Source organism: Perognathus longimembris, chromosome 13 (assembly GCF_023159225.1).
Source record: "Perognathus longimembris pacificus isolate PPM17 chromosome 13, ASM2315922v1, whole genome shotgun sequence".
NCBI lineage: Eukaryota > Metazoa > Chordata > Mammalia > Rodentia > Heteromyidae > Perognathus > Perognathus longimembris.
In genome coordinates, this window is record NC_063173.1 from 60,992,664 (window position 1) to 61,015,186 (window position 22,523).

The 22,523-nt window shown below is 49.3% G+C and overlaps 1 protein-coding gene across 4 annotated transcripts in view; it reads left to right on the forward strand.

Moving 5' to 3' along the window:
• Positions 1–22,523, forward strand: part of Ppfia1 (PTPRF interacting protein alpha 1) — an 83,184-nt gene that overhangs the window by 49,130 nt on the left and 11,531 nt on the right. For 2 of the 4 annotated variants that reach the window (XM_048359665.1, XM_048359666.1), the window contains exons 15-22: positions 1,625–1,848; positions 3,731–3,962; positions 9,113–9,264; positions 11,046–11,218; positions 11,495–11,588; positions 15,553–15,634; positions 15,727–15,927; positions 20,059–20,121. In XM_048359665.1, coding sequence (XP_048215622.1) covers positions 1,625–1,848; positions 3,731–3,962; positions 9,113–9,264; positions 11,046–11,218; positions 11,495–11,588; positions 15,553–15,634; positions 15,727–15,927; positions 20,059–20,121 — 1,221 coding nt within the window. The remainder of the gene's footprint in view (positions 1–1,624; positions 1,849–3,730; positions 3,963–9,112; positions 9,265–11,045; positions 11,219–11,494; positions 11,589–15,552; positions 15,635–15,726; positions 15,928–20,058; positions 20,122–22,523) is intronic. The other 2 variants (XM_048359668.1, XM_048359667.1) reach the window with 1 other exon arrangement.

Genomic DNA, 22,523 nt, shown 5'->3' on the forward strand with positions numbered 1-22,523 from the left:
AGAGAAGTGGGGTGGCAGGTGGCAGGGCACTGGAGTGGGGGTGAAGGTTTTGTGGACCGTTAGAGGTAGAAGGCGAGAGGAACTGCTATTACTCTTAGCTCGGGAGGATGGAGCAGTGAGCGCCAATGGTCCAGGGGGAGGGAACCCCAGGGAGTGGGGCAAGCCTCAATCAACTTCACCCCGCAGAATGGGGGTGAGAAAGAGGGTGTGAAATTATCACACACAGCTGTTTTGTGTGTGTCCTGATTACAAATTCAAGTCCTGTACATGAGCGGCTTCTCTCAAAAAAAACAAACCCCATCTGCCTGCCAGCTGCCTGCCAGCTGGGGGCTCAGCGCACCAGGCTCGTGAGAGGGAGGCGGGAACTCAGAATGCCGTGGCACTGCTGGCCCCCCCCCCCCCCCCCCGGTGTGGTAGTAGTTGAGGACCTGAGCGAGTCCCTTGGTGCTTTCTCCATACTGGAGCTTGAACTCAGGGCCTCTCGCTCTCTTCTGGTTTTGTGCTCAAGGCTGGCACTCTGTCACTAGAGACATGCCTCCACTTCTGCCTTTGGCTGGTTAGCTGGAGATACGAGTCTCTTGACTTTGTTTGCCTGGGCTGGCTTTGGACTGCCATCCTTAGATCTCAGCCTCCTACCTATAGCTGGGATTAGAGATGTGATTCATTGGCACTGGAAAAGTTTGGTCATTTTTTGCTTCCCATTAAAGAGAGCCAATTGGAGCCTGGATGGATTTCTGTGTTTTAATGTTAAGTTTTGTTTGATAGCCATTTCCCATTTGGGAGTCATCCTAGGAATGCCTCACATGCACACAAGGTGGTCTAAACAATGGAGAAAGAACACCAGTTCTTTTTCTTCCATTTATTTAGTTGGTTGGTTGGTTTGGTTGGTTGGTTGGCTTGAACTTGGGCCTGGGCACTGTCCCTAAGCTCTTTTTGCTCAAGGCTAGTGCTCTACTACTTTGAGCCACAGTGCCACTCCGGGTTTTGTAGTGGTTAATTAAAAATAAGGGTCCCACATACTTTCTTGCCTGTGCTGGCTTTGAACTGCTAGATTCAGATCTCACCCTCCTGAATAGCTAGGATTACAGGCATGAGCCACCAGCACCTGTCTCCTTTCAGTATTTTGTTGAGTCAAGATGTCACTGTGTAGCCCAGAATGGCCCTGATTTCAGTCCTTTTTTCATAGCCTGAGTGATTGGATGACCATTCTCCTGTCTGTCTGTCTGTCTGTCTGTCTGTCTTTCTTTCTGTCTCTTCCTGTTCTTGGTCATGGGGCTTGAGCTTTGCTCTGAGTGCTATTCCTGAGCTCTTTTGCTCAAGGCTAGTGCTCTATGACTTTGAGCTGTCATTGCCAGTTTTTGGGTGGTTAATTGGAAATAAGAGTCCCATGGACTTTGCTGCCTGGGCTAGCTTCAAAATGCAATCCTCAGAGCTCAGCCTTCTGAGTAGTTAGGATTACAAGTGTGAGCCACCAGTGCCCAGCATCTCCTGTCTCTCAAATACCATCTGGTTAGCCTGTGCCAGCAGCCTGAGGGTGTGAGCTATCTTTCCTCACACGTTGGCCTTTCTGATGACCGATGGGCACTGTTGCTCAGTGTGCTGAGATGTGCTTTCCCATTGACAGGTGCAAACTCTCAATGAACAGGATTGGGAACGAGCCCAGCAGGCCAGCGTCTTGGCAAATGTAGCACAGGCGTTCGAGAGTGACGTGGATGTGTCCGACGGTGAAGATGACAGGGACACACTGCTCAGCTCGGTGGACTTGCTGTCTCCCAGTGGGCAGGCCGATGCACAAACACTGGCCATGATGCTTCAGGAACAGCTGGATGCCATCAATAAGGAGATCAGGTATGCCAGGGCCCTGTTCCCAGGGGCGACTGCAGCACATAGGGCCAGCATTGTCCCATTGTCCCAGTGGTCCACCGTAACAGAGCTTAGAGCCAATGTTGAGACGTTTAGATTCCAGCTGAGATAACCCACACAGCCTCCCTACAGCCTCAATACTCAGGCTTTTGTATAGGCTGCTGGGGAGGAAGGTATTTAGTGCCCTTCCCAGTGGTGAAAGTCAAATGGAGACACCCAGCTGGAGGGCCCAGGGCCATGCAGAGAGAGCTGTGCCTTGAAGGACAGTGCTGCACGGGGAAGATGTGTGCGTGTGTGTGTGCATGTGTGCGTGCATGCGTGCATGTGTGCGTGTGCGAGCGTGTGTGTGCCCTAGCTGGCTGTAACCAGAGCCGTCAGCCAGTGCTGGGTGATAGCGGGACAAGGAGACGTGCCAGCAGAGGAGGGAGGGAGGGTGTGGTGGGAAGTAGATTGCTGCTTACCAGCCTGACCAAGCAGAGTGCCCCCTGCCTCCTCGCAGTCCCGTACGTCCCTAGCATTGTCAGCCCACAGTAGTGTGCCCTCCAGCCTGCCGTCCAGTTCCTGTTGCACGCCTCCACCTGGCCACGGGTTTCCCACTCCATCCTCAGAAGGACGGTGAGATGGATGAGTGGCCAAAAGCTGTCACCCGAGTTTTCTTTTTTTGTCCCTGGCTTCTTTTTGCTCATGTCTAGCGCTCTACCTCTTGAACCACAGCACCACTTCCAGCCTTTTCTGTGTATGTGGTGCTGAGGAATTGAAACCAGGGCTTCTTGCCTGCCAGGCAAGCACTCCACCACTAAGCCACATTCCCAGCCCAAAAGAATGTTTTGTTTTATTTATTTTTGCCAGTCCTGGGGCTTGTACACTGGGCCTGGGCACTGTCCCTTTTGTTCAAGACTAGCACTGTACCACTTAGGCCACAGCGCCACTAGCAGCTTTCTCTGTGTATGTGGTGCTGAGGAATTGAACCCAGGCCTTTATGCATGCTAGGCAAGTACTCTACTACTAAGCCACATTCCTGGCCTCATCTGAGTTTTCTTAGTGTCACCAGTGTTTCAAAGGTTTTTTCTTTGGCAACTCAGGTAGTTGTTACAATGGAAAATGGCACATCAGTGGGCTGTCTGTGGAATTGGATGCAAGCATTGCCCATGCAGTGGTTGAGAGGCCTTAGGTACCTGCTTTGGGGTGCTGAGGGGGTGGTGCCCCCTCAGGACACGGGCTTCCTCGTGAAGTCAGCTGCGGCCTGGTTTCTGACTTCCCTAGTGGAGTCTGCAGTTGGTAGGTGTGGAAGGAGAGCCTTTCCCACTGCCGTGGGGAATGGAGAAGGCTACTCCCATCTAGCTTTTACTTTTAACAGTCTCTTACTTGATAAAAATACTCCCCTTTACCCGTCAAGTTGGTCTGATAAGGACGGTAAGATATCGGCATAGTTGGGTATCCCAGCTGGGTCGGGTCATCCCCAGTGCTGTGTGGCAGAGCAGGGCACCACTGCAGCCCACACCGAGACCCGCGCAGTGTGCAGTGAGGGCTGCGCACTCCCGCCTGGGTCAGCGGGATCTGTGGCTGAACGTAGCGCTTTGCTGTAAGAACAGGGAGGTGAGAGTCACAAAGCTTAACTTGTCAAGCTTTGCTCGTCAAGGAGATTAGTATCTACCACCATAGACGCAGGTCCCAACCAGTCCCCTCCAAGACGGGCATGACTACGTCAAATCAAATACAAATGATAGAACCAGCTTAGCAAGGGGAAGTTTGCTGTTGGTTAAGGAGAGTTTTGCTCACAGAGATACAGAGCAGAGCTCTTCACTGCATCCGCCCTTCTGTTCGTTCACTGCTGGAGAGAGGGTGACTGTGGTTGCTTTGATTTCAGGTTGATCCAAGAAGAGAAGGAGAGCACAGAGCAGCGGGCAGAGGAGATCGAAAGTCGAGTCGGCAGTGGGAGTTTAGACAACCTTGGTCGTTTTAGATCAATGAGCTCCATTCCCCCCTACCCAGCCTCCTCGCTTGCCAGCTCCTCCCCTCCAGGCAGCGGCCGCTCCACCCCGAGAAGGGTGCCTCACAGCCCTGCTCGGGAGGTGGACAGACTGGGCGTCATGACTCTGGTAAGCACCCTGTGTGAAGTTAAACATGGAGCCTGTCTCTTTACCCAGAAGAAAAGCAAGTCGATTTGTTATTTTAAGAGGTACATTTTTTTTTTGGCTAGGTAGTATTTAATCATTCAACTATGCCAAGTAAATTTTATTATTTTGATGACCAAGTTATCAGAGCACCGTTTAGTTATGTAACATAGGACAGGGGTTTGTGCAAGGCACAGCAGCCAAAAGGGAAAACACGTCTTGTTTTGTAGGAATAGACACTTGAGCAAAGTAAATGTGGATAGATGTCTCTCTATTGGAGTGGTGTGCATCTGCTTACTGTAGGGATGTTGCACGAGGCTCCAGAAAGAGTGAGGAAACGAGGCTAAGGTTCCGCACAGGAGGCTGTTAGCAGCCAACCTAGGGCCTCCTTAGAAGCAGGTGGGCGTCACCCGTCGTTAGGACCCCTTCCATCCTGGGATTGTGCTGTCCCGCCTGCGAGATGACTGCAGTGAAGCAGGTTTATTGTCAGCCACACCTGCGTCCCCTCCTCTGTTGCTCTCCATTTGCACTGTGGCTCATTGTTGCCCATGTAACTTAATCATTTAGTGGCATGGTAAGTGGTCAGCAGTCTTCTTGGTGCTGTTTTGACCTAGAGTTTTTATAATGTACATCACATGCTAGTCAGGAAATATTTTACACTCTTTAATGGGTTCTTTTGTGGCTGCGTCCTTATTTCCTTTCTGCTGCTTTAACAGTGACTGTGTGGGTTTTCCTGGCTTCACAGTCAGTATGCTAGCTGCTGGTATCTGCTTCCGTCATTGGTTTAGACTGTATGGTTCTCCTTGTTTTTATCACTTGGGGCCAGGCCTCAGGTCTGCATCATTTAGAATGTGTCCATCCAGCACCCCGTGCTGTGGCTCTCTTCATGACCTGCATGGGAACCCAGCTGTCGGGGCGAGTCTGTGCTGGACTAGGCCTAGGCAGTGGCTGGTGGAGATTTTTCAAGAAAGAAAAAACAAACCCTTTGCATTATAAAGGTGAACACCATCATGGGATAGTTGGTTGAGTGTTTTCACACCTACGATCTGTGTGAATCAGCAGTGAGACATTTCCTACATAAACAGATGAGCTGGTGAGTGGAATCAACTGAAACTCCATGCATAAAGGGTGCATTCAGCTTTTGGTGGTTGTGGTCGAGATGTCAGTGTCATCAGCTCACTGATGAGATAGCTATCTGTAATAGACTATTTTTAATTAGATGTCTTACATGCATCGTAAGATGTAAGATTTTACCTGATACTACGTTAGCTTTTGTTCTTAGGTATTTTCATGAGATACCTTGCTTTACATGATAAATTTATTTTTATTATTATTTTTTTTTTTGGCCAGTCCTGGGCCTTGGACTCAGGGCCTGAGCACTGTCCCTGGCTTCTTCCCGCTCAAGGCTAGCACTCTGCCACTTGAGCCACAGCGCCGCTTCTGGCCGTTTTCTGTATATGTGGTGCTGGGGAATCGAACCTAGGGCCTCGTGTATCCGAGGCAGGCACTCTTGCCACTAGGCTATATCCCCAGCCCCATAAATTTATTTTTAACAAGTTGTAAATCAAATTCTAGGTAAGGGTTTTGCATTGATGTTAGATATATTATTAACTAAAAGTAAGTTTGTGTTGTTCAATAATAGGTATTAAAATAAGTTTGGATCATTTAGAATATTCTAAAGTCTGTTTTGTATTAAAGCTAAGTTACACAGAGGGTTGACTTGGAGAAGATAATCATTAGAGCCCTTTATTGTAGAAGCTGTGTTTCAGTAAGTTACAATGTGTTCAAAATAGAATTTTATCTCTGAATAATAATGTAAGTGGTTCTCTGGTGAGTAACTTACGTTTAAGTTTACATTGAAAATGTGTTCTGTTTATTCTGTTTACAAAAGTATTTTTCTAAATCCTTTGTCACTTATATCTGCCCTGTCATTTCCATTTAGTATATATTTGTCTGTATTAATGCTTTTTAACTTCAAAGTGTGTGGTAAATCTGATTTTTCTTCATTTCTTTGCATGCATCTATCAGCCTAGTGATTTAAGGAAACATCGTAGAAAGGTAAACTACTTAGTAGCTTCACTTGCCTTCCTGTCTCTGTAATGGTTGAAGAGTATCCTATTTCACAAGGATAGTATTGTGCTGGGATGTGGGAACCAGTGGTGTTCGCGTACTGGTTCTGCAGCTAATCATCATATGCGTGTGTATAGTAGGAATGGTATTCAGAGTGTTTAAAAAAAAATTGAATGAAGGGCTGGGAATATGGCCTAGTGGCAAGAGTGCTTGTCTTGTGTACATGAAGTTTTAGGTTCGATTCCTCAGCACCACATAGACAGAAAAGGCCAGAAGTGGCGCTGTGGCTCAAATTGGCAGAGTCCTAGCCTTGAGCAAAAAGAAGCCAGGGACAGTGCTCAGGCCCTGAGTTCAGCCCCAGGACTGCCCCCCCCAAAAAAAAGAAAAAAGAAATCTTAGCGACTCACAAGGCTAAGATACAGAGGATTGCAGTTTGAAGTCAGCTTGCACAGTTTATGAGAACTCATCTCAGCTGATAGAAGCTTAGTGTGGTTGCATGTGCCTGCCCTTCTAGCTAGGTGGGAAGTATAACTAGGACTGGTAAGCTCTTGCTCTGCTCTAGGCACCAGGCTTCGTCTAGTCCATTGTAGTGTTCGTTTCACCTTGGGCACACCATCCGAACAGCTGACTTGTAGTGGGCTCGGACCTTGGCTTTTATATTTATAGCACGATCACGCTCAGGCATGATCATCTTGTGTTCTTACCACTGATGCTTTCAGTGTGCAGCCTAAAGACTTGGAGCAGCCTGCCTGGGGGTTCCGTGGGTTGATCTAGTACTATATCCACAGGGTGGCATTGGGGCCAGATACTACCTGCTGGAACCGTTAGCTTCCTCTTGTCCTTAGTGCTGCTGGCGAGACTTAGGAGCTTCCCTGCTCTCATGCCTCTTGTCTGAGACGAGTAGAGCAGGTCTGTGCCCCCCTTACTGCTGGAGCACAGAGGGCAGTGCAAGCCAGGCTGGACCAGCCAGGCGGCTCCTTGAAGATGTCCCACTGAGGAGCCCTGTGCTGTCGTGGGGCACGGAGTTCCCAGCTTGGACCTCTTAGCTTATCTCCCAGCACTGAACTGCCGGTTCCTCAACGCTGCCTTGGCTTTTCCACTCATGACTGGCACTCTACCACTTGAGCCATGCCTCTAGTCCAGCCTTTTTGCTGGTTAATTGGAGACAGAGTCTCTCAGACTTTTCTGCCCCAGCTGGCTCAGCTTCTAGAGTTTCTAGGATTAAAGGTGTGAGCTACAGTGCCCAGCCAGTTCTTTGACATTTTTTGTTTTAAGCACATGATTGTTTTGACCTGAATTTTTTTCCCCTGGCCCTGAGGCTTGAAATCTGTGTCCTTGAGCTTTTGTATTCAAGACTAGCACTCTACTACTTGAGCCACAGCTCCCCTTCCAGCTTGTTTTTGTTTTTTGTTTTTGCCAGTCCTGGGGCTTGGACTTCAGGACCTGAGCACTGTCCCTGGCTTCTTTCTGCTCAAGGCTAGCACTCTACCACTTGAGCCACAGCGCCACTTCGGCTTTTTTTCTATATATGTGGCGCTGAGGAATAGAACCTAGGGCTTCATGTATGAGAGGCAAGCACTCTGCCCCCAGGCCCCTGTTTTTTTTGGTGTGTGTGTGTGTGTGTGTGTGTGTGTGTGTGTGTGTGTGTGTGTTTAATTGGAGATAAGTGTCTCACAGACTTTCCTGGCTTTGAACCACAATCCTCAGATCTCAACCTCTAGTGTAGCTGGGATTATAGGTGTGAGCCACCACCTGAATATTTACATTTCATATGGATAACCTCTGGCTGTTAGGCCTTTAAGGGGGCAGTGCTGGGGCTAGACCTCAGAGCCACCAGCCTCACAATCAGGCACTCCAGCCAGCACCGAGCCTCGACATCCGTTCTGTTGTAGGGATACCGCAGAGGTATCTGCTGCTGGCTAGGGTGTATCCTGACCTCACTCAGCTCCACCAAGCCAGATCCAGTGGTTCTCATTCGGCTTTAGTGAGACCAGTGTACTTCATGCAGTCCCATTTAAAATGTTAGTAGAAATCTGGAAAAATCACAGTTCAATGCCATCCCAAACAAGAAGTTAGCTTGGCGTGCCTCTGTGATCCCAGCTATGCAGGAGAATCACAGTCCAGGCTTACCCAGGACAAAAAACACGAGACCCTATCTGAAAAATCATCTATAACAAAAAGGGCAGGGGCAGGGGCCATGGCTCAAGTAGTGGACCACACATGTATGCCTTAGCAAGTACAAGGACCTGAGTTTAAGCCCTAGTACCGTGCTCGCTCTCCAGGGGAAGCTAGCTGCTCAGGTCCCAGTGTTTGTGCAGTGCCTGCCTCAGGCTGCTCATCTCCGAGTCCTACTTCACACCAGGAGCACAGGCTGTTCTGTAAGGCCTGCCTGGACCTGCCTCAGCGCTGACCTGTCCACTACCTGTGTCCCCTGGGGCACTCAGGTGCACATGACAGGAAGAGCCACTGGATCTGCCAGGTTCTCTTTAAAGACAAACCCAGGATTGTCTTTCTAAACACAGGCAGCCCAAGGGTTTAAGCTATGGACCAATGATTCCAGGCCAGACACATGATGGCTACGTGTTTGGGTCATGGTCCAAGCCATTCCTACATCTCCCCACAGACAAAAATGTACTGGCCATTTCTCCGTGTGATTCCTCCCCTTCCCAGTGCTCCTAAGTGACGTGGCTGCCGTGGCCCCTCGTCACGGGCTGGGCCGCCCCTTACATTGCTGAGGGTGCCGTTGGCAGTGTTGCACATGTCCTTGCTGCCCTCTGATGACTGTCTTTGGATGTGCCTGGGAGAGCAGGGCCTGAGCTGAGGAGGCAGCAGGCATCCTCGAGTCTGCTGGCTCCCGTCCTCCTGCATGGAGGCCACTGCTCTCGGCCTTCTGTGCTACAGGCTCCCTCTTCTCCTTCCAGTGGCACAATGAAAATGAGGCTCTCTGTGCTAGCAGAAAGTGTTGCCTGAGGTTTTTAAGGACGTTTATGAGCATAATTAGAAGCCTGTGTGATTTCTCTGAACAGTCTGCTGTTAACTGATTTTGCTCTCGTCTTACCCCTCAGTTGCCAGCGTCTAGAGAAGAGGTACGAGATGACAAGACAACCATAAAATGTGAAACTTCTCCCCCCTCCTCCCCGAGGCCCCTGCGCTTAGACAGGATGCACAAAGGCGCACTCCATACGGTCAGCCACGAAGACATCAGGGACCTGCGAAAGTAAGGAACCAGGCCTAAGAATAGCTGTTAAGGCTGGGAACATGGCCTAGTGGTAGAGGCTCGTCTAGCACGCATGAAGCTCTGGGTTCAATTCCCCAGCATCACATACACAGAAAAGGCCAGAAGTGGCACTGTGGCTCAAGTGGTAGAGCGCTAGCTTTGAGCAAAAGCAGCTCAGGGACAGAGCCTAGGCCCTGAGTTCAAGCACCGGGACTGGCCAAAAAAGTAAATAAATAAATGAAATCAGCTGGGCAGGAAAGTCTGTGAGACTCTTATCTCCAGTTAACCACTGAAAAGCCAGAAGTAGATCTTGGTTCAAGTGGTAGAGCATGCCCAGGCTCTGAATGCAAGCTGCAGGGCTAGCACCCAAAAAAGAAGAAAGCCAGAAGTGTGACTTAAGTTGTGTCACCCCTACTTAGTAAGTACAAGGCCTTGGGTTCAAACAGTTACTAGCATTTGCTGCTGAGCTGTCATTGCTGAATGTTAACCCTGGGAAGGCTGCCACTGCCGGCCCGGCCTGGCCCCCAGCAGGAGATTCTTCTGTGTGGCCAGAGTTTGGAAAGCAGGGTGTCAGGTGAAGTCAGCTTTTGTTACTTCAGATTCCTTCAACTGTCAGCTTTGTGAATTTTCTATTGCTGATGTCGAGTATGCCCCGCTGTGGATAGCCAGTTCCCCTCGCGTCCTTGCACGCCCTCAGATTATGTGTGGTTGAGAACTGCATGCCATCTCAACCCTCTGTTTCTTGCTCCCCACCCTGGGCTGCCATCCTGCCATTGCTGGGTGAGGCCGTGCTAGGGGAGGGCACACCATGCCGGTGGTCACACAGCTGCTGAGGGGGCAGGAGCGCTGCCCTCTCTCCAAGGCTGTGTTCTTGCTGCCAGCCCTCAACTCTGGGCCTGCGAGCAGCTCTCACGGGATGAGGGATGAGGGAGGCTCCTGAGAAGGACCATCAGTGGGGATCCTGGGTCAGCCCGTTGGTCCAGGCCTGCTCCAAAAGGGAGTACCGCCGGACAAGAAATCTTGGCTTCAGAAACTGGTGTTCTTTGAGCCGTGGCTGCGTTATAGAGCATCATACATCGCGTAAGAGAGACTGGAAAGGTTTCTTAGGTCTGAGAAACAAGTATTCAAAGTGCATAGTAAGCTGGGTGTGGTGGCTTATGCCTATAATCCCAGTTAGGGAGGCTGAAACTGGATAATCTCCAACTTCAACACCATGTCTCCACCAAGCAATGCCAGAAAGAGCAATAGACAAGGTTAATCTGACTGAATTTTATAGGTGCATATGAATTACCATGGTAGAACCCCTTTGTACAATTAATATGCACTAAAAAATAATGGAAACAAAGAATAAGTAGCAAGTAAGTAGCTACTGGCTCCAGGGGTAGTTGGGAAGCGGCAGAGAGCAAAGAGAGTAGAAGTAGTTTATATGTGTGAATAAAAATAGAACAATGAAGCCTGTCAGAATTGTTTGAAGAAGATGGGAGGAGAGTGAGAGGGGTTGATAGAGGGGGGTATATTTGATTGGGGGTACATTATATGCATGTGGGGAAATGTCACCATGAATCTCCTCGTTACTACTATGCTTTAGAAAGAAACAGAAAGCTGAGCCATTGGCTGAGCATGGTGGCGCATGGCTGTATTCCTATGTCTTGGGTGAATACATACCAAGATTTGCCTGAAAAAAAAAAAAACCCGAAGGGGGAAAAAATCACCTCTGTAGTGCCTGTGATTGGAGCGTTGTGATAAGGCATATGACAAAGACCTGATTTCTTTCCTTGAAGCTCGACAGGCTCCCAGGATGGCCCTGTGAGCAACCCCAGCAGCAGCAACAGCAGCCAGGACTCCCTCCATAAAGCCCCAAAGAAGAAAGGCATCAAGTCTTCTATTGGCCGCTTGTTTGGCAAGAAGGAAAAGGGCCGGCCTGGACAGATGGGCAAAGAGTCCCCAGGACAAGGTTGGTTAGTTTGCAGCAAGCGTGGGGTGGGCTCTCACCCCATGCCTGTGTGCCATTGGCTGGACCCATTGTCCCATTCGTCAGTGCTGATGTGAACCAGAGACTCGATTGCTGCTTTTGTCCACTTGCTAGGAACAGTTAGCAATTCAGAAACGAGTTGCGGTTCTATGTGTTTGGTTGGAAACAGCCTCACGCATTACTTACTGTTGTGTGCGTGGCAGAGAGCTGCCTGCCTCCTGCCTGCTGGGAGTTACCTTGGGTTCTCTTTCCTCACAGCTGCTCTCTCAGAGACAGAAAACTCATCTCAAGATGCCTTAGGGCTCAGCAAGTTGGGAGGTCAGGCTGAGAAAAACCGCAAACTTCAGAAAAAGTAAGTTTTTATTACCTTTGTATCTCACTGAGCAGTTTCCAGGGTCAACAGTGTTGAGATTTTTGCTGCTTATACATAAACGTTTGTTTATTAAGCACAGCACATACCTATGTACGTGCAGTATCTTTTGAAAGAGTAACTGCAGCCTTCGGAACTTTATACTTTCCGGAGGACTCACTTTAAAAGCCCTCGCATAGGTTCCCAGTTGGCCACAGGAAGTTGTCTTGTTGAGAGATGGAGTGGTAGAGTGCTTGCCTAGCATGCACGGCGCTCTGGGTTCAATTCCTCGGTGCCACATCTGCAGAAAAAGCCAGAAGTGGTGCTGTGGCTCAAGTGGTAGAGTGCTAGCCTTCAGCAAAAAGGAGCCAAGGACAGTGCTCAGGCCCTGAGTCCAAGCCCTAGGACGGGCACTAGTGCTAATAATAATATAATAATTTGGGTAGTTTTTGGCCTTCTGTAGCTTCATATGAAACTGGGCCTTTGACCTCTTAGCAAAGGTGTTTTATCACAGCATAGTCTCTGGCAGTGTGACTTTCTCATTCCACCCTGCATCCTGTGTTTCATGTGCGAGAAGAAAATAGCATAAACTTGCCAAAAATGCATTATTTCTCTGAAATACATTTTATAATTCTCAGGAGATGTTCTTTTTTTTTTTTTTTTTGCCAGTCCTGGGCCTTGGACTCAGGGCCTGAGCACTGTCCCTGGCTTCTTCCTGCTCAAGGCTAGCACTCTGCCACCCGAGCCACAGCGCCCCTTCTGGCCGTTTTCTATATATGTGGTGCTGGGGAATGGAACCGAGAGCTTCATGTGTAGGAGGCAAGCGCTCTTGCCACTAGGCCACATTCCCGGCCCTCAGGAGATGTTCCTGAGTATTAGCTGGGTGAGGATAAATGAGCGCATGATTGAGCCTGGGCCGGGTGTGTGTGCTTGTGCACACACGTGCCTGTGCATCTGTGGTGGTATAGGGCAAGGTTTTCCTGAACCGTGGAGTTCTGATCTCTGCCCACTGTGTGGCCGTGGAGTTCACATGCCTGACTGCGTGGCCATGGTGTTCAGATGCCTTTCTGTGTGACTGTGATTGTGTCTCGGTTGAGTCTTTATAGCCAGGTGTGGAGAGCATGTGTAGGTTCTGAAATACACTGGCTAGCAAATAAGGGATGCTTCAAAGTACAAAGGTTGCTCATCTGACTACAGCTGACACCATTGCCTGTCAGTGAACTGGAATAACATTGATTTCAGTGAAAATGTCTCTAGTTACAATAATGAGTAGTTTAGCTGGGTGCGGGTGATTCCTGCCTATAATCCTAGGCTGAGATCTGAGGATCCAGCCGAGGCAGGAAAGTCTGTGAGGCCCTTTTCTCCAATTAATCACCAGAAAACCAGAAGTGGAGTGATGGCTCAAAAGTGGTAGTATGCTAGCCTTGAGCAAAAGGAGCTCAAGAGTAGCACCCAGGCCCTGAGTTCAAGCCCCCTGACAGATAAAAACGAATAAGAAAAGTTTGACATCCAGAAAAGTATTGCATTGTGCAGATGCACAGTATAGTTGAACACTGGATATTATTCTTTCTCTTTTTTTCTTGGGTGCTGGGACTGGGACGTAGGGCCTTGGTGTGTTAGTTAAGTACTTTATCACCAAGGCCTTTGCTAGCCCTGCTTGAGCACTCTGGACATAAGAATAAAAGTTTGTGTCTCTCAATGCTGTTGGCTACATTGTCAGCTACCTGAGAGGGTACTCTGACTTGGGAGTTAGCACCAGCCATGAGGGGGTGCCCATGACTTCCAAGTTGATACAGGTAGTACCTGTACCAGAAGAGTATGCCAGGCCTGGGCAAGCTTGCTGGCCAGCTTGTGTCATGCTTTACGAGGCACTGGGTTTGCTGTGGTGCTGAGGTGCTCACCGTGATCTAGCCAGGGCCCCGAGGCCAGACTTCTTTCTCTTCCATAGCTGGAGCAGGCCTGCGCTTGAGCTCCCTGTGCAGCGTTAGCACAGAGCTCCTCCTGCCTCTCCTTGTGGAGTACACGCTCTATGAGGGCGGCCTGCTATGGGGTGCCCTCAGTCACCCCGGGCTCTGGTCTACACTGAGCTTCTGAGACCGTCTTTCTAGTCTGGTGGCCTTGGTGGCCCCTGTCCTCCCCATGGCCCTGCTTTCCCCAGACGTCAGTGTCTTCTCTGTCCCTTCTATCAAGAGCATCTAGCTCTGTCGAGAGCATGTGAGGGATGCTGTCTCTGGGCTGGGGGCAGGGTATAGCCTTGATCCTGGGACCACAAGCCGGTGACTGGGAGGAAGGGCTGTGTATTTAGCTCAGTGGTAGAGTACACTTAGCCTGCACAAGGCCCTGGGTTCATTTCTCCATACCAAAGAGAAGTCAAATTGACATGAGGGTGTGTCTGCAGGCAGATTAAATGTACCTATTTCTGCTCTAATGCTGACCTGCCTTCCAGGCCTTTCATTTCTAACTGGTGGAAGTAGATAAGATACACTGAGCTTCTAGTGTCGTCTTGAGCTTGCCACTGAGCCCTGTAGAGTATTTTGACTTGTGACACAGTATGTGGCAGGCCTGCCTCCTTTGTACTTCTAGCCACAAGGCTGGTCTCTTGCATTCTTTTTTTGGCCAGTCCTGGGCCTTGGACTCAGGGCCTGAGCACTGTCCCTGGCTTCTTTTTGCTCAAGGCTAGCACTTTGCCACTTGAGCCACAGCGCCACCTCTGGCCATTATCTATATACATTGTGCTGGGGAATGGAACCCAGGGCTTCACGTATACGAGGCAAGCACTCTACCACTAGGCCATATTCCCAGCCCCTCTCTTGCATTCTTGTGCCCTTGGTCCCTCTGCACTGAAGGAGCTGTTGGGATTTAGGCTTCTTTTAGAAAGGAAGCCTGTTGGGGCTGGGAATGTGGACTCGTGGTAAAGTTCTTGCCTACCATACATGAAGCCCTGGGTTTGATTCCTCAGTACCACATAAACAGAAAAGCCAGAAGTGGCGCTGTGGCTCACGTGGCAGAGTGCTAGCCTTGAGCAAAAAGAAGCCAGGGACAGTGCTCAGGCCCTGAGTTCAAACCCCAGGACTGGAAACACACACACACACACACACACACACACACACACTCTACACACACACACACACTCTACAGCCAGGTGCCAGTGGCTCACACCTGTAATCCTAGCTACTCAGGAAGCTGAGGTCTGAGGATTGTGGTTCAAAGCCAGGCTGAACAGGAAAGTCTGTGAGACTTTGATCTCCAGTTAACCATCAGAAAACCATAAGGGAAAGTGGAAGAGTGCTAACCTTGAGAAAAAAAGCTCAGGGACAGGCCCCATGACCAACCAAAAAAGGAACCTACACTTTACCTTTTTTTTGAAGGCTCTCACAGAGATGAGTGCCCATGTCCTGATCCAGGTATAGTTTCTTCTTGCTAGACGTTATTTAAGAAGGAATAGTAGTTGTGTTTATCCCCAATGTACTTGTTGGGTTCTGTGAGATGATTCATTGTGTCAGCCAAGATGTCCTCACACAGACATTCTCGGAATGTGTGTAAAACTGACCTTCGTGGGGGATTGTGAGGGGAGAGGAAAGAAACAAAGAGACAAAATAGCCATTCCATAAGGCTGTAGAGACTGTTAAAGGGGAACAATGACAAGTTGTATTGTTAGGCTTTGGTGGGGAGGGTGGTCCTGAAGCTTGAACTTGGCACTGTCTATTCTCTGGTGCTCTCCCACTGGAGCCACAGCCTCATTTCTGGCTTTTTGCTGGTTAACTGGAGATGAGTCTCACAAGATTTCCTTGCCCGGCTGGCTTTTAACCACAATTCTTAGATCTCAACCTCTTGATTAGCTATGATAACTGGCATGAGCCGCCAGCATCTGGCATCGTTACATTGTTGAAAGGCTCAAAGGAATCCATCCATGAACTCGCTCAGACTCGCATCTAACAGTGATTCTTTTGAATGCATTTCATCATAGGCACGAGTTGCTGGAGGAAGCCCGAAGGCAAGGCTTACCTTTTGCTCAGTGGGACGGGCCCACCGTGGTGGTGTGGCTAGAGGTACTTCCCTTTTATATGCTCTGTCTTGTGAACTTGTGTGTGCACCCTGCGCTGTATGCCTGACATTCTGGCCTCTTTGTTCCTGCCTCCAGCTCTGGGTTGGGATGCCTGCCTGGTATGTGGCAGCCTGCCGAGCAAATGTTAAAAGTGGAGCCATCATGTCAGCTCTGTCTGACACGGAGATCCAGCGGGAGATTGGCATCAGCAACCCCCTACACAGGCTGAAGCTCCGGCTGGCCATCCAGGAGATCATGTCGCTGACCAGCCCGTCTGCCCCACCCACATCCAGGACGGTAAGCCCTGGGGAAGAAGGGAGCAGCATCCTTGCCTTGCTTCCCAAGTCTTCAGAATCACACCCAGGACAGTTCTAGCCTAAAATATCAGTATTCAAGTTTAGTATGGCTTTTAGTTTGTGGGAAGTGAGTGGTCTAAAGAACTTAACTTTACACAGTGCTTTGGGCTGAGAATGTAACTCAGTGGGTGAATGCTTGCCTAACACACACAAGGCCATCGGTTCAACCCCTACTAGTACACCAAAAACAAGCTTTTGTGGAAACTTAACTAGAGCCAGATATGCTGACAGATGCTTATAATTAGGTGGCAGCTACATGGGATACCGAGGTAGGGGAGATTCAGAGTTCAAGGCCACCTGGACCACACTGTGAATTTGAGACCAGCCTGGACAACATTCTTGGCCAGAAAGACCTCTTTTTTTTTTTTTTTTTAAAGGAGTTTGGTCTAGTGGTAGAGTGCTTACACAACGCCCTGGGTTCAATTCCTCGCTACCACATATATAGAAATAGCCAGAAGTGGGGCTGGGGATATGGCCTAGTGGCAAGAGTGCCTGCCTCATATACATGAGGCCGTGGGTTCGATTCCCCAGCACCACATATACAGAAAATGGCCAGAAGTGGCGCTGTAGCTCAAGTGGCAGAGTGCTCAGGCCCTGAGTCCAAGCCCCAGGACTGGCCAAAAAAAAAAAAAGAAATAGCCAGAAGTGGCACTGTGGCTTAAGTAGTAGAGTGCTAGCCTTGAGTATAAAGAGCTCAAGGACAGTGCCCAGGCCCTGAGTTCAAGCCCCACAACCAAATCCACCCCTTCCCCCCCAAAAGAAGTTATTACACAGCTAAAAGGAGCCAGGAACTGTTGACTCATACCTGTAATCCTAGCTACTCAGGAGGCTGAGATCTGAGGATTGCATTTGAAGCCAGCCTGAGCAGGAAAGTCCATGAGACTAAGTTAACCAGCAAAAAAGCCCAAAATGGTACTGTGGTTAAAATGTGGTAGAGTGCTAGCCTTGAGCACAAAAACTCAGAAACAGTGCCCAAGCTGACTTCAGGATCCCAGATTCAGGTGCTCTTGAGCGCATGCATGCGCGTGCGCACAAGCACACACACACATACACACCCAAAGAAAACAATCGAAGTTGATAAATTTAAATTTGCATTTAGGGTTGGGAATGTGGCTTAGAAGTAGAAGGTTCACCTACCATGCATGAAGCCTTGGATTCATTTCCTCAGCAATACATACACAGAAAAAAGGTGGAAGTGGCGCTGTGGCTCAAATGGTAGAGTGCTAGCATTGAGCAAAAAGAAGCCAGGGACAGTGTTCAGGCCCTGAGTTCAAGCCCCAGGACTGGCAAATCAATAAATAAATTTGGATATATCAAACTTGAGTTAGTACAAGGCTTTTCAAGGAAGAAAAAAATAAAAATTAGTATTTCATGTATATACTTTGTACTTTTTTTTGGCCAGTCCTGGGCCTTGGACTCAGGGCCTGAGCACTTCCCTGGCTTCTTCCTGCTCAAGGCTAGCACTCTGCCACCTGAGCTACAGCGCCCCTTCTGGCTGTTTTCCATATATGTGGTGCTGGGGAATCGAACCGAGAGCTTCATGTGTTAGGAGGCAAGCGCTCTTGCCACTAGCCCATATTCCCAGCCCTGTACTTTTAATATTTTCTACTTATTTTGTAATTCATAATTACTGTTTGCACTATAAGGATACTGGCTAATCAGATTTTAGAGTGTAAATGTTTTTATTTTTTTGTATGTGTGATGCTCCTGAGGCTTGAACTCAAGGCCTGGGCGCTGTCCCTGACATTTTTGCTCAAGCTAACACTCTAGGATTTGAGCCACAGCTTCACTTCTAGCTTTTTGGTGATCAATTGGAGATAAGAGTCTCATGGACTTTTCCTGCCTAGGCTAGTTTCAAACTATGATCTCAGCCTCTTGAATAGCTAGGATTATAGGCATGAACCACCAGCACCCAACTAAAAAAAAATTTTTTTTTTGCCAATCCTGGGGCATGGACTCAGGGCCTAAGCACTGTCCCTGGCTTCTTTTTGCTCAAGGCTAGACTAGCACTCTGCCACCTGAGCCACAGCGCCACTTCTGGCTGTTTTCTATATATGTGGTGCTGAGGAGTCAAACCCCGGGCTTTTCATGTATAGGAGGCAAGCACTCTTGCCACTAGGCCATATTCCCAGCCCCCAACTAGATTTTTATTTAAATATAAATATAGGGTCAGGGTCCCTAATGCTCCCTCCCCAAGGGCTGAATCCTTTTGAGACTGTAGACTTCATAAAAGTAGGATTGTGCACTGATGAAAGTGAACTATACAACTGTGGGTGGAGACAGGAAGGACTGGGAGAGAATGAGGGGAGGGAAGACTATACAGAAGGAAATGTACTCATTACCTGACTCAGGTAATTGTAATCTCTCTGTATAGTACCTTTATGATAAAAATAAAGTTAAAAATCAGAACTTTTCCAAAACATATTTTCGTTCACCTTGCTCCCTAGAGCTTGCTATAAATTTCCTTTGGACTGTGAGTCCAGGAGTGACCTATCACGAGTATATGTTAGGTACTTCCCACTGCATAATTTTCTTAAGATATGCAGCTTCCGCTGCCTGATTTCTTTAATTAACCCCCCAGACTCTACTACCATTATGTTTATTTTATTCATTTATTTTTGCCAGTCCTGGGGCTTGAACTTAGGGCCTTGGCATTGTCCCTGAGCTTCCTTTACTCAAGGCCCTGAGTTCACGTTACATTCTGGCGAATTCTGGTGGATGATTATCAAAGATGAGGTCTGGTCCTCTCGTTGGCAAAGTTGAGACTTTGCACATTGGGTGCTTCCACCCTTGCCTTAGTCTACTCTGGAGGGAAGAACTCTAAGACCTGATCCCAGGCTGCTGTTACTTTGTAATATATAGGTTGAGGGGTTTTTCTCTAGTTGTTTTTTCTTAGCAGAAGAATTATGGAAATGATGCTGGGCCTGGTGGCTGACACCTATAACTATTCAGGAGGTGTTGAGATCTGAGAATCATGGTTCCAAAGCCAGCCAGGCAGAAAAGTCATTGAGACTCATCTCCAATTAGTTAGCAGGGAAAAAAAAGTGGAGCTGTGGCTCAGGTGATAGAGTGCAAACCTTGAGTGAAAAAGCCAAGTGAGAGCTGAAGGCCCTGTGTTCAAGCCCCGGTACGGACACCAAAATAAAGAAAATTATGGGCCAAGGGGCTGGTGGCTCACACTGGTGATCCTAGCTACTCAGGAGGCTGAGAGCTGTGGATCACAGTTCAAAACTAGCCTGGGTAGGAAAGTTATGAGGCTCTTATCTCCAATTAAGCACCAGAAAACCAGAAGTGGCGCTGTGGCTCAAGTGGTATGGCGGTGAGCACCAGAGCTCAGGGACAGTGCCCAGGTCCCACGTTCAAGTCTCACGACCAACCAAAAAAAAAAAAAAAAAGAAATGAGCACTGAGCCATTCTTCTTGCCTCTGGCCGAGAGACCTCTTTTTCCAGAAACACGCTTTCTAACCTGGGTGCACGTTGTAACGTTCGTGTGACCGTAACTGATGTGCAGGTGCCATGGGCACTACTGGGCACTGCGTGGCCGCTGCTCCTGGAAGCAGTCAGGGGGCCATGGCTGCTGTTTGGGTTTCCTCCTCTTGGGTGGTGCCCTGCCCTGAGCCTGTGGGCTCTCTAGTTGTGGGCCTCGCCCTGACAAAAGCAGCTGGGACTCCTCCTGAATCCACCATGGGGAAGCTGCTTTTTGGGTTTCCAAGTTTTCTTTTGTGGCTCTGGGGATCCAGTGCAGGGCCTTGTGCATAAAGTGTTCCACCTTCCGCCCGGAGAGACTGTTAAGTCTTACTGTTAATAACTGGGAGGATGGTGCCAAACTTTCAGAAGTATAAAGCGTGTTTTCCTCTCTTCTGTTTGCTTAACTGCTGAGGTAAGCGAGGTGGCATTTGTCAATGGCAGTGTTCACTGGGTGTGGCTTTGTCCTGGGGCGGGCTTGGTTTCCTATGAAGGGTGGCCTTTGCCTCAGGGCTCCCTCTCTGGGCTGCGTCTTATGTGTGTGCCCCTCTCCTCTTTGTCACGCTTCCCTGGCCCTGGATGTGGCTGGTGGACGGGGTCACCTTAGACCACAGGAAATGTCTGGTTAACTCATGAAGAGATGGAAACGCTCGCAGCCACGCCACAAACGGTTAGTCAAGCCGCGGCCCTCGCTCACGCTCCCTGGTGCTTGTGCTCCGTGGTCGTTTGCCCTGTTGTGTCCCTTTTCAGTGCTACTGAAGATAAGCGCTCCCTTAGGTTATTAGCTAAACGTGTAAAATAGTATCTGTATGTGTTCTGGATTTTGTCAGTAACTTAAAATAGCAGACTTGATCACTTAGGATGGGCTTAATTTCTCTCTCCTTTTGAAGAACCTCGGTGTTTGCCTCTGTTGTGATTGTGTCACCCTGGCTTTCTCCTTTCATGGATGGCTTGGCATGGAAAGTCTGCAACTTGCATGAACATGGGATGGTTGGGTTGCATGGATTTGCATGATGCTATCATACTCGACTGCTTTACCCGGTTTCCTGCACAGCTAACCACTGATACCACCACAGCTCACCAATACTAATAGTTGTGTTCTCTTGCATTCCTAACCACCTACCGTCAGGAAGATGAGGAGGGAAGCTGGGCTCAGGTTGGAGTCTTTCTATACTCTATTCTTCACTCTGTGTGTGAGCAACAAAAAGCACCTGAGTGTGAAAATGTGCCACTTGCATTTCTGGATATTTTTAGTTTTAATGTACTTGTAGTATTAATTATTTGAAAGCATCAGTCAAGCAACACATAGGATTGAAGTGCGTCTCATGGACAATTTTGAACATTTCTCATAGGGCACTATGGTAATAACTTTTAATTAGTGTAAGTCACTTTGTTTATCATAGGGCCTTTTACACAAAGTTCCTGGCTTGGGTAGTTTTTGAGATTCTGTACCTGGTACTCCTTGTGACTTTACTTCCAATACCTACTGGTAGAAAAGCCTGAGTGAACTCTCCAAACCCAATGTTAGCATAGCTCCTTGTCCTCTGTCTTTATGCTGGTGTTTTACTGCTAGGAGCATGTTGATTGAAAGATCTTACTAAGGGGATTGATTCTCAGAAATTCAGCCTCTTCTTGTGTTGTGTATATTTGAGTTTTTTTGCCAACTCTTGAGCTCCCGGAGCTGCACAGCTCCCTTCCACACTCGGCAGCGAGTGTGTCGGTGTCTCCTCCTCCCCGGCGCTGCTCGGAGCTCCCCTGATGGCAGGCCCCACCGAAACAGCCGCTGTTTCTCTGTCTCGGACTTCTCGGGTGCAGTTGGTGGTACCCCTTCTTGTTTGTTTTTTAACAAGGGAAGAGAGCACCTAGAAAACCTGGTTTTCTGGTTTTCCTTTACCAAGTCAGCCGTGCAGTGTCCGTCAGCAAGTTTAGCCAGGGCCAACTTGGCCTTCCTTACACGTTGTACATGTACATACAAGACAGACGTCTCACTTCAGTGTGAGCAGCAGTGTGCATTGCAGACGTGAAAGTGCAGATTGAAGAAGAGTAGCATGCTTTGCAACGGCAGTATGAATACAAGTGTGTCAGATCCCATTTTTTTTTTTTTTTTTGGCTAGTCCTGGACCTTGAACTCAGGGTCTGAGCACTGTCCTTGGCTTCTTTTTGCTCAAGGCTAGCACTCTGCCACTTGAGCCACAGTGCCACTTCTGGCCACTTTCTGTGTATGTGGTGCTGGGGAATTGAACCCAGGGCTTTATGTATACAAGGCAAGCACTAGGCCATATCCCCAGCCCTCATTTTTATCTTTTAAAGCGAGGGTGGTGCAGGGGATGCTAGAATTAGAAGCTCACTGTCTATGTCCTGAGGAAGCCCCAGTGGCTCTGCTGTCCACCACCTTTCTTCAGCCAGAAAGTCTCTCGGGGCCTCTCAGTGCCGGGCGACCTCAGAGCCATGGCTGCTGTCACTGTGCGAGTCAGAAGAGTACCCCCAGCCGCGAGACGCCATCCCCATATCCCCCCCCCCCCCCGCCCCTGCTGCAGCTGCGGGACCGCCGAGCCTCCTGCTCTGCCGTGCTCAACATTTGGTGGAGCACAGAGCTGGCTGGCCCTTGCAGCCCTGCCCTGGGTCTCCACCGTGTGGCCAGCCGTAGCCCGCTGTGCTGTGTGCTCCCTTCCTCCCGAAGGCTGGCAGGGGACGCGGCCACGCCCGCGGGTAGAGGTGGATGTGTGCAAGTGAGGAGGAGGGAGAGGACGCTGCCTTCCTCTCCTTCCCTTCACCTCACAGATGCTGGCCACGCCCACCAACTGAGGACTCGAGAGGGAGCACCTCCGAGCCTCCCCCCACGGCCGCCCCTCCCTCTGCTTCTTCAGAGGAAGTCACGAGCATTTCCTGTGAGACTTGGAACCTCCTCCTTAGCTTTCCACCGTTCTGTTCTCGCGTGGGACTGGCGAGGCCGCTGTGAAAGGCAGAGGCAAAGTGAGTGGGAGGGTGCCGCAGGCTGTGCGGGGCTCCTGTGGGCATGATGGAGAGGGCACAGGGCCTTCCCGTGGTGTGCGGGGGCCCCTCGCGCCTGGC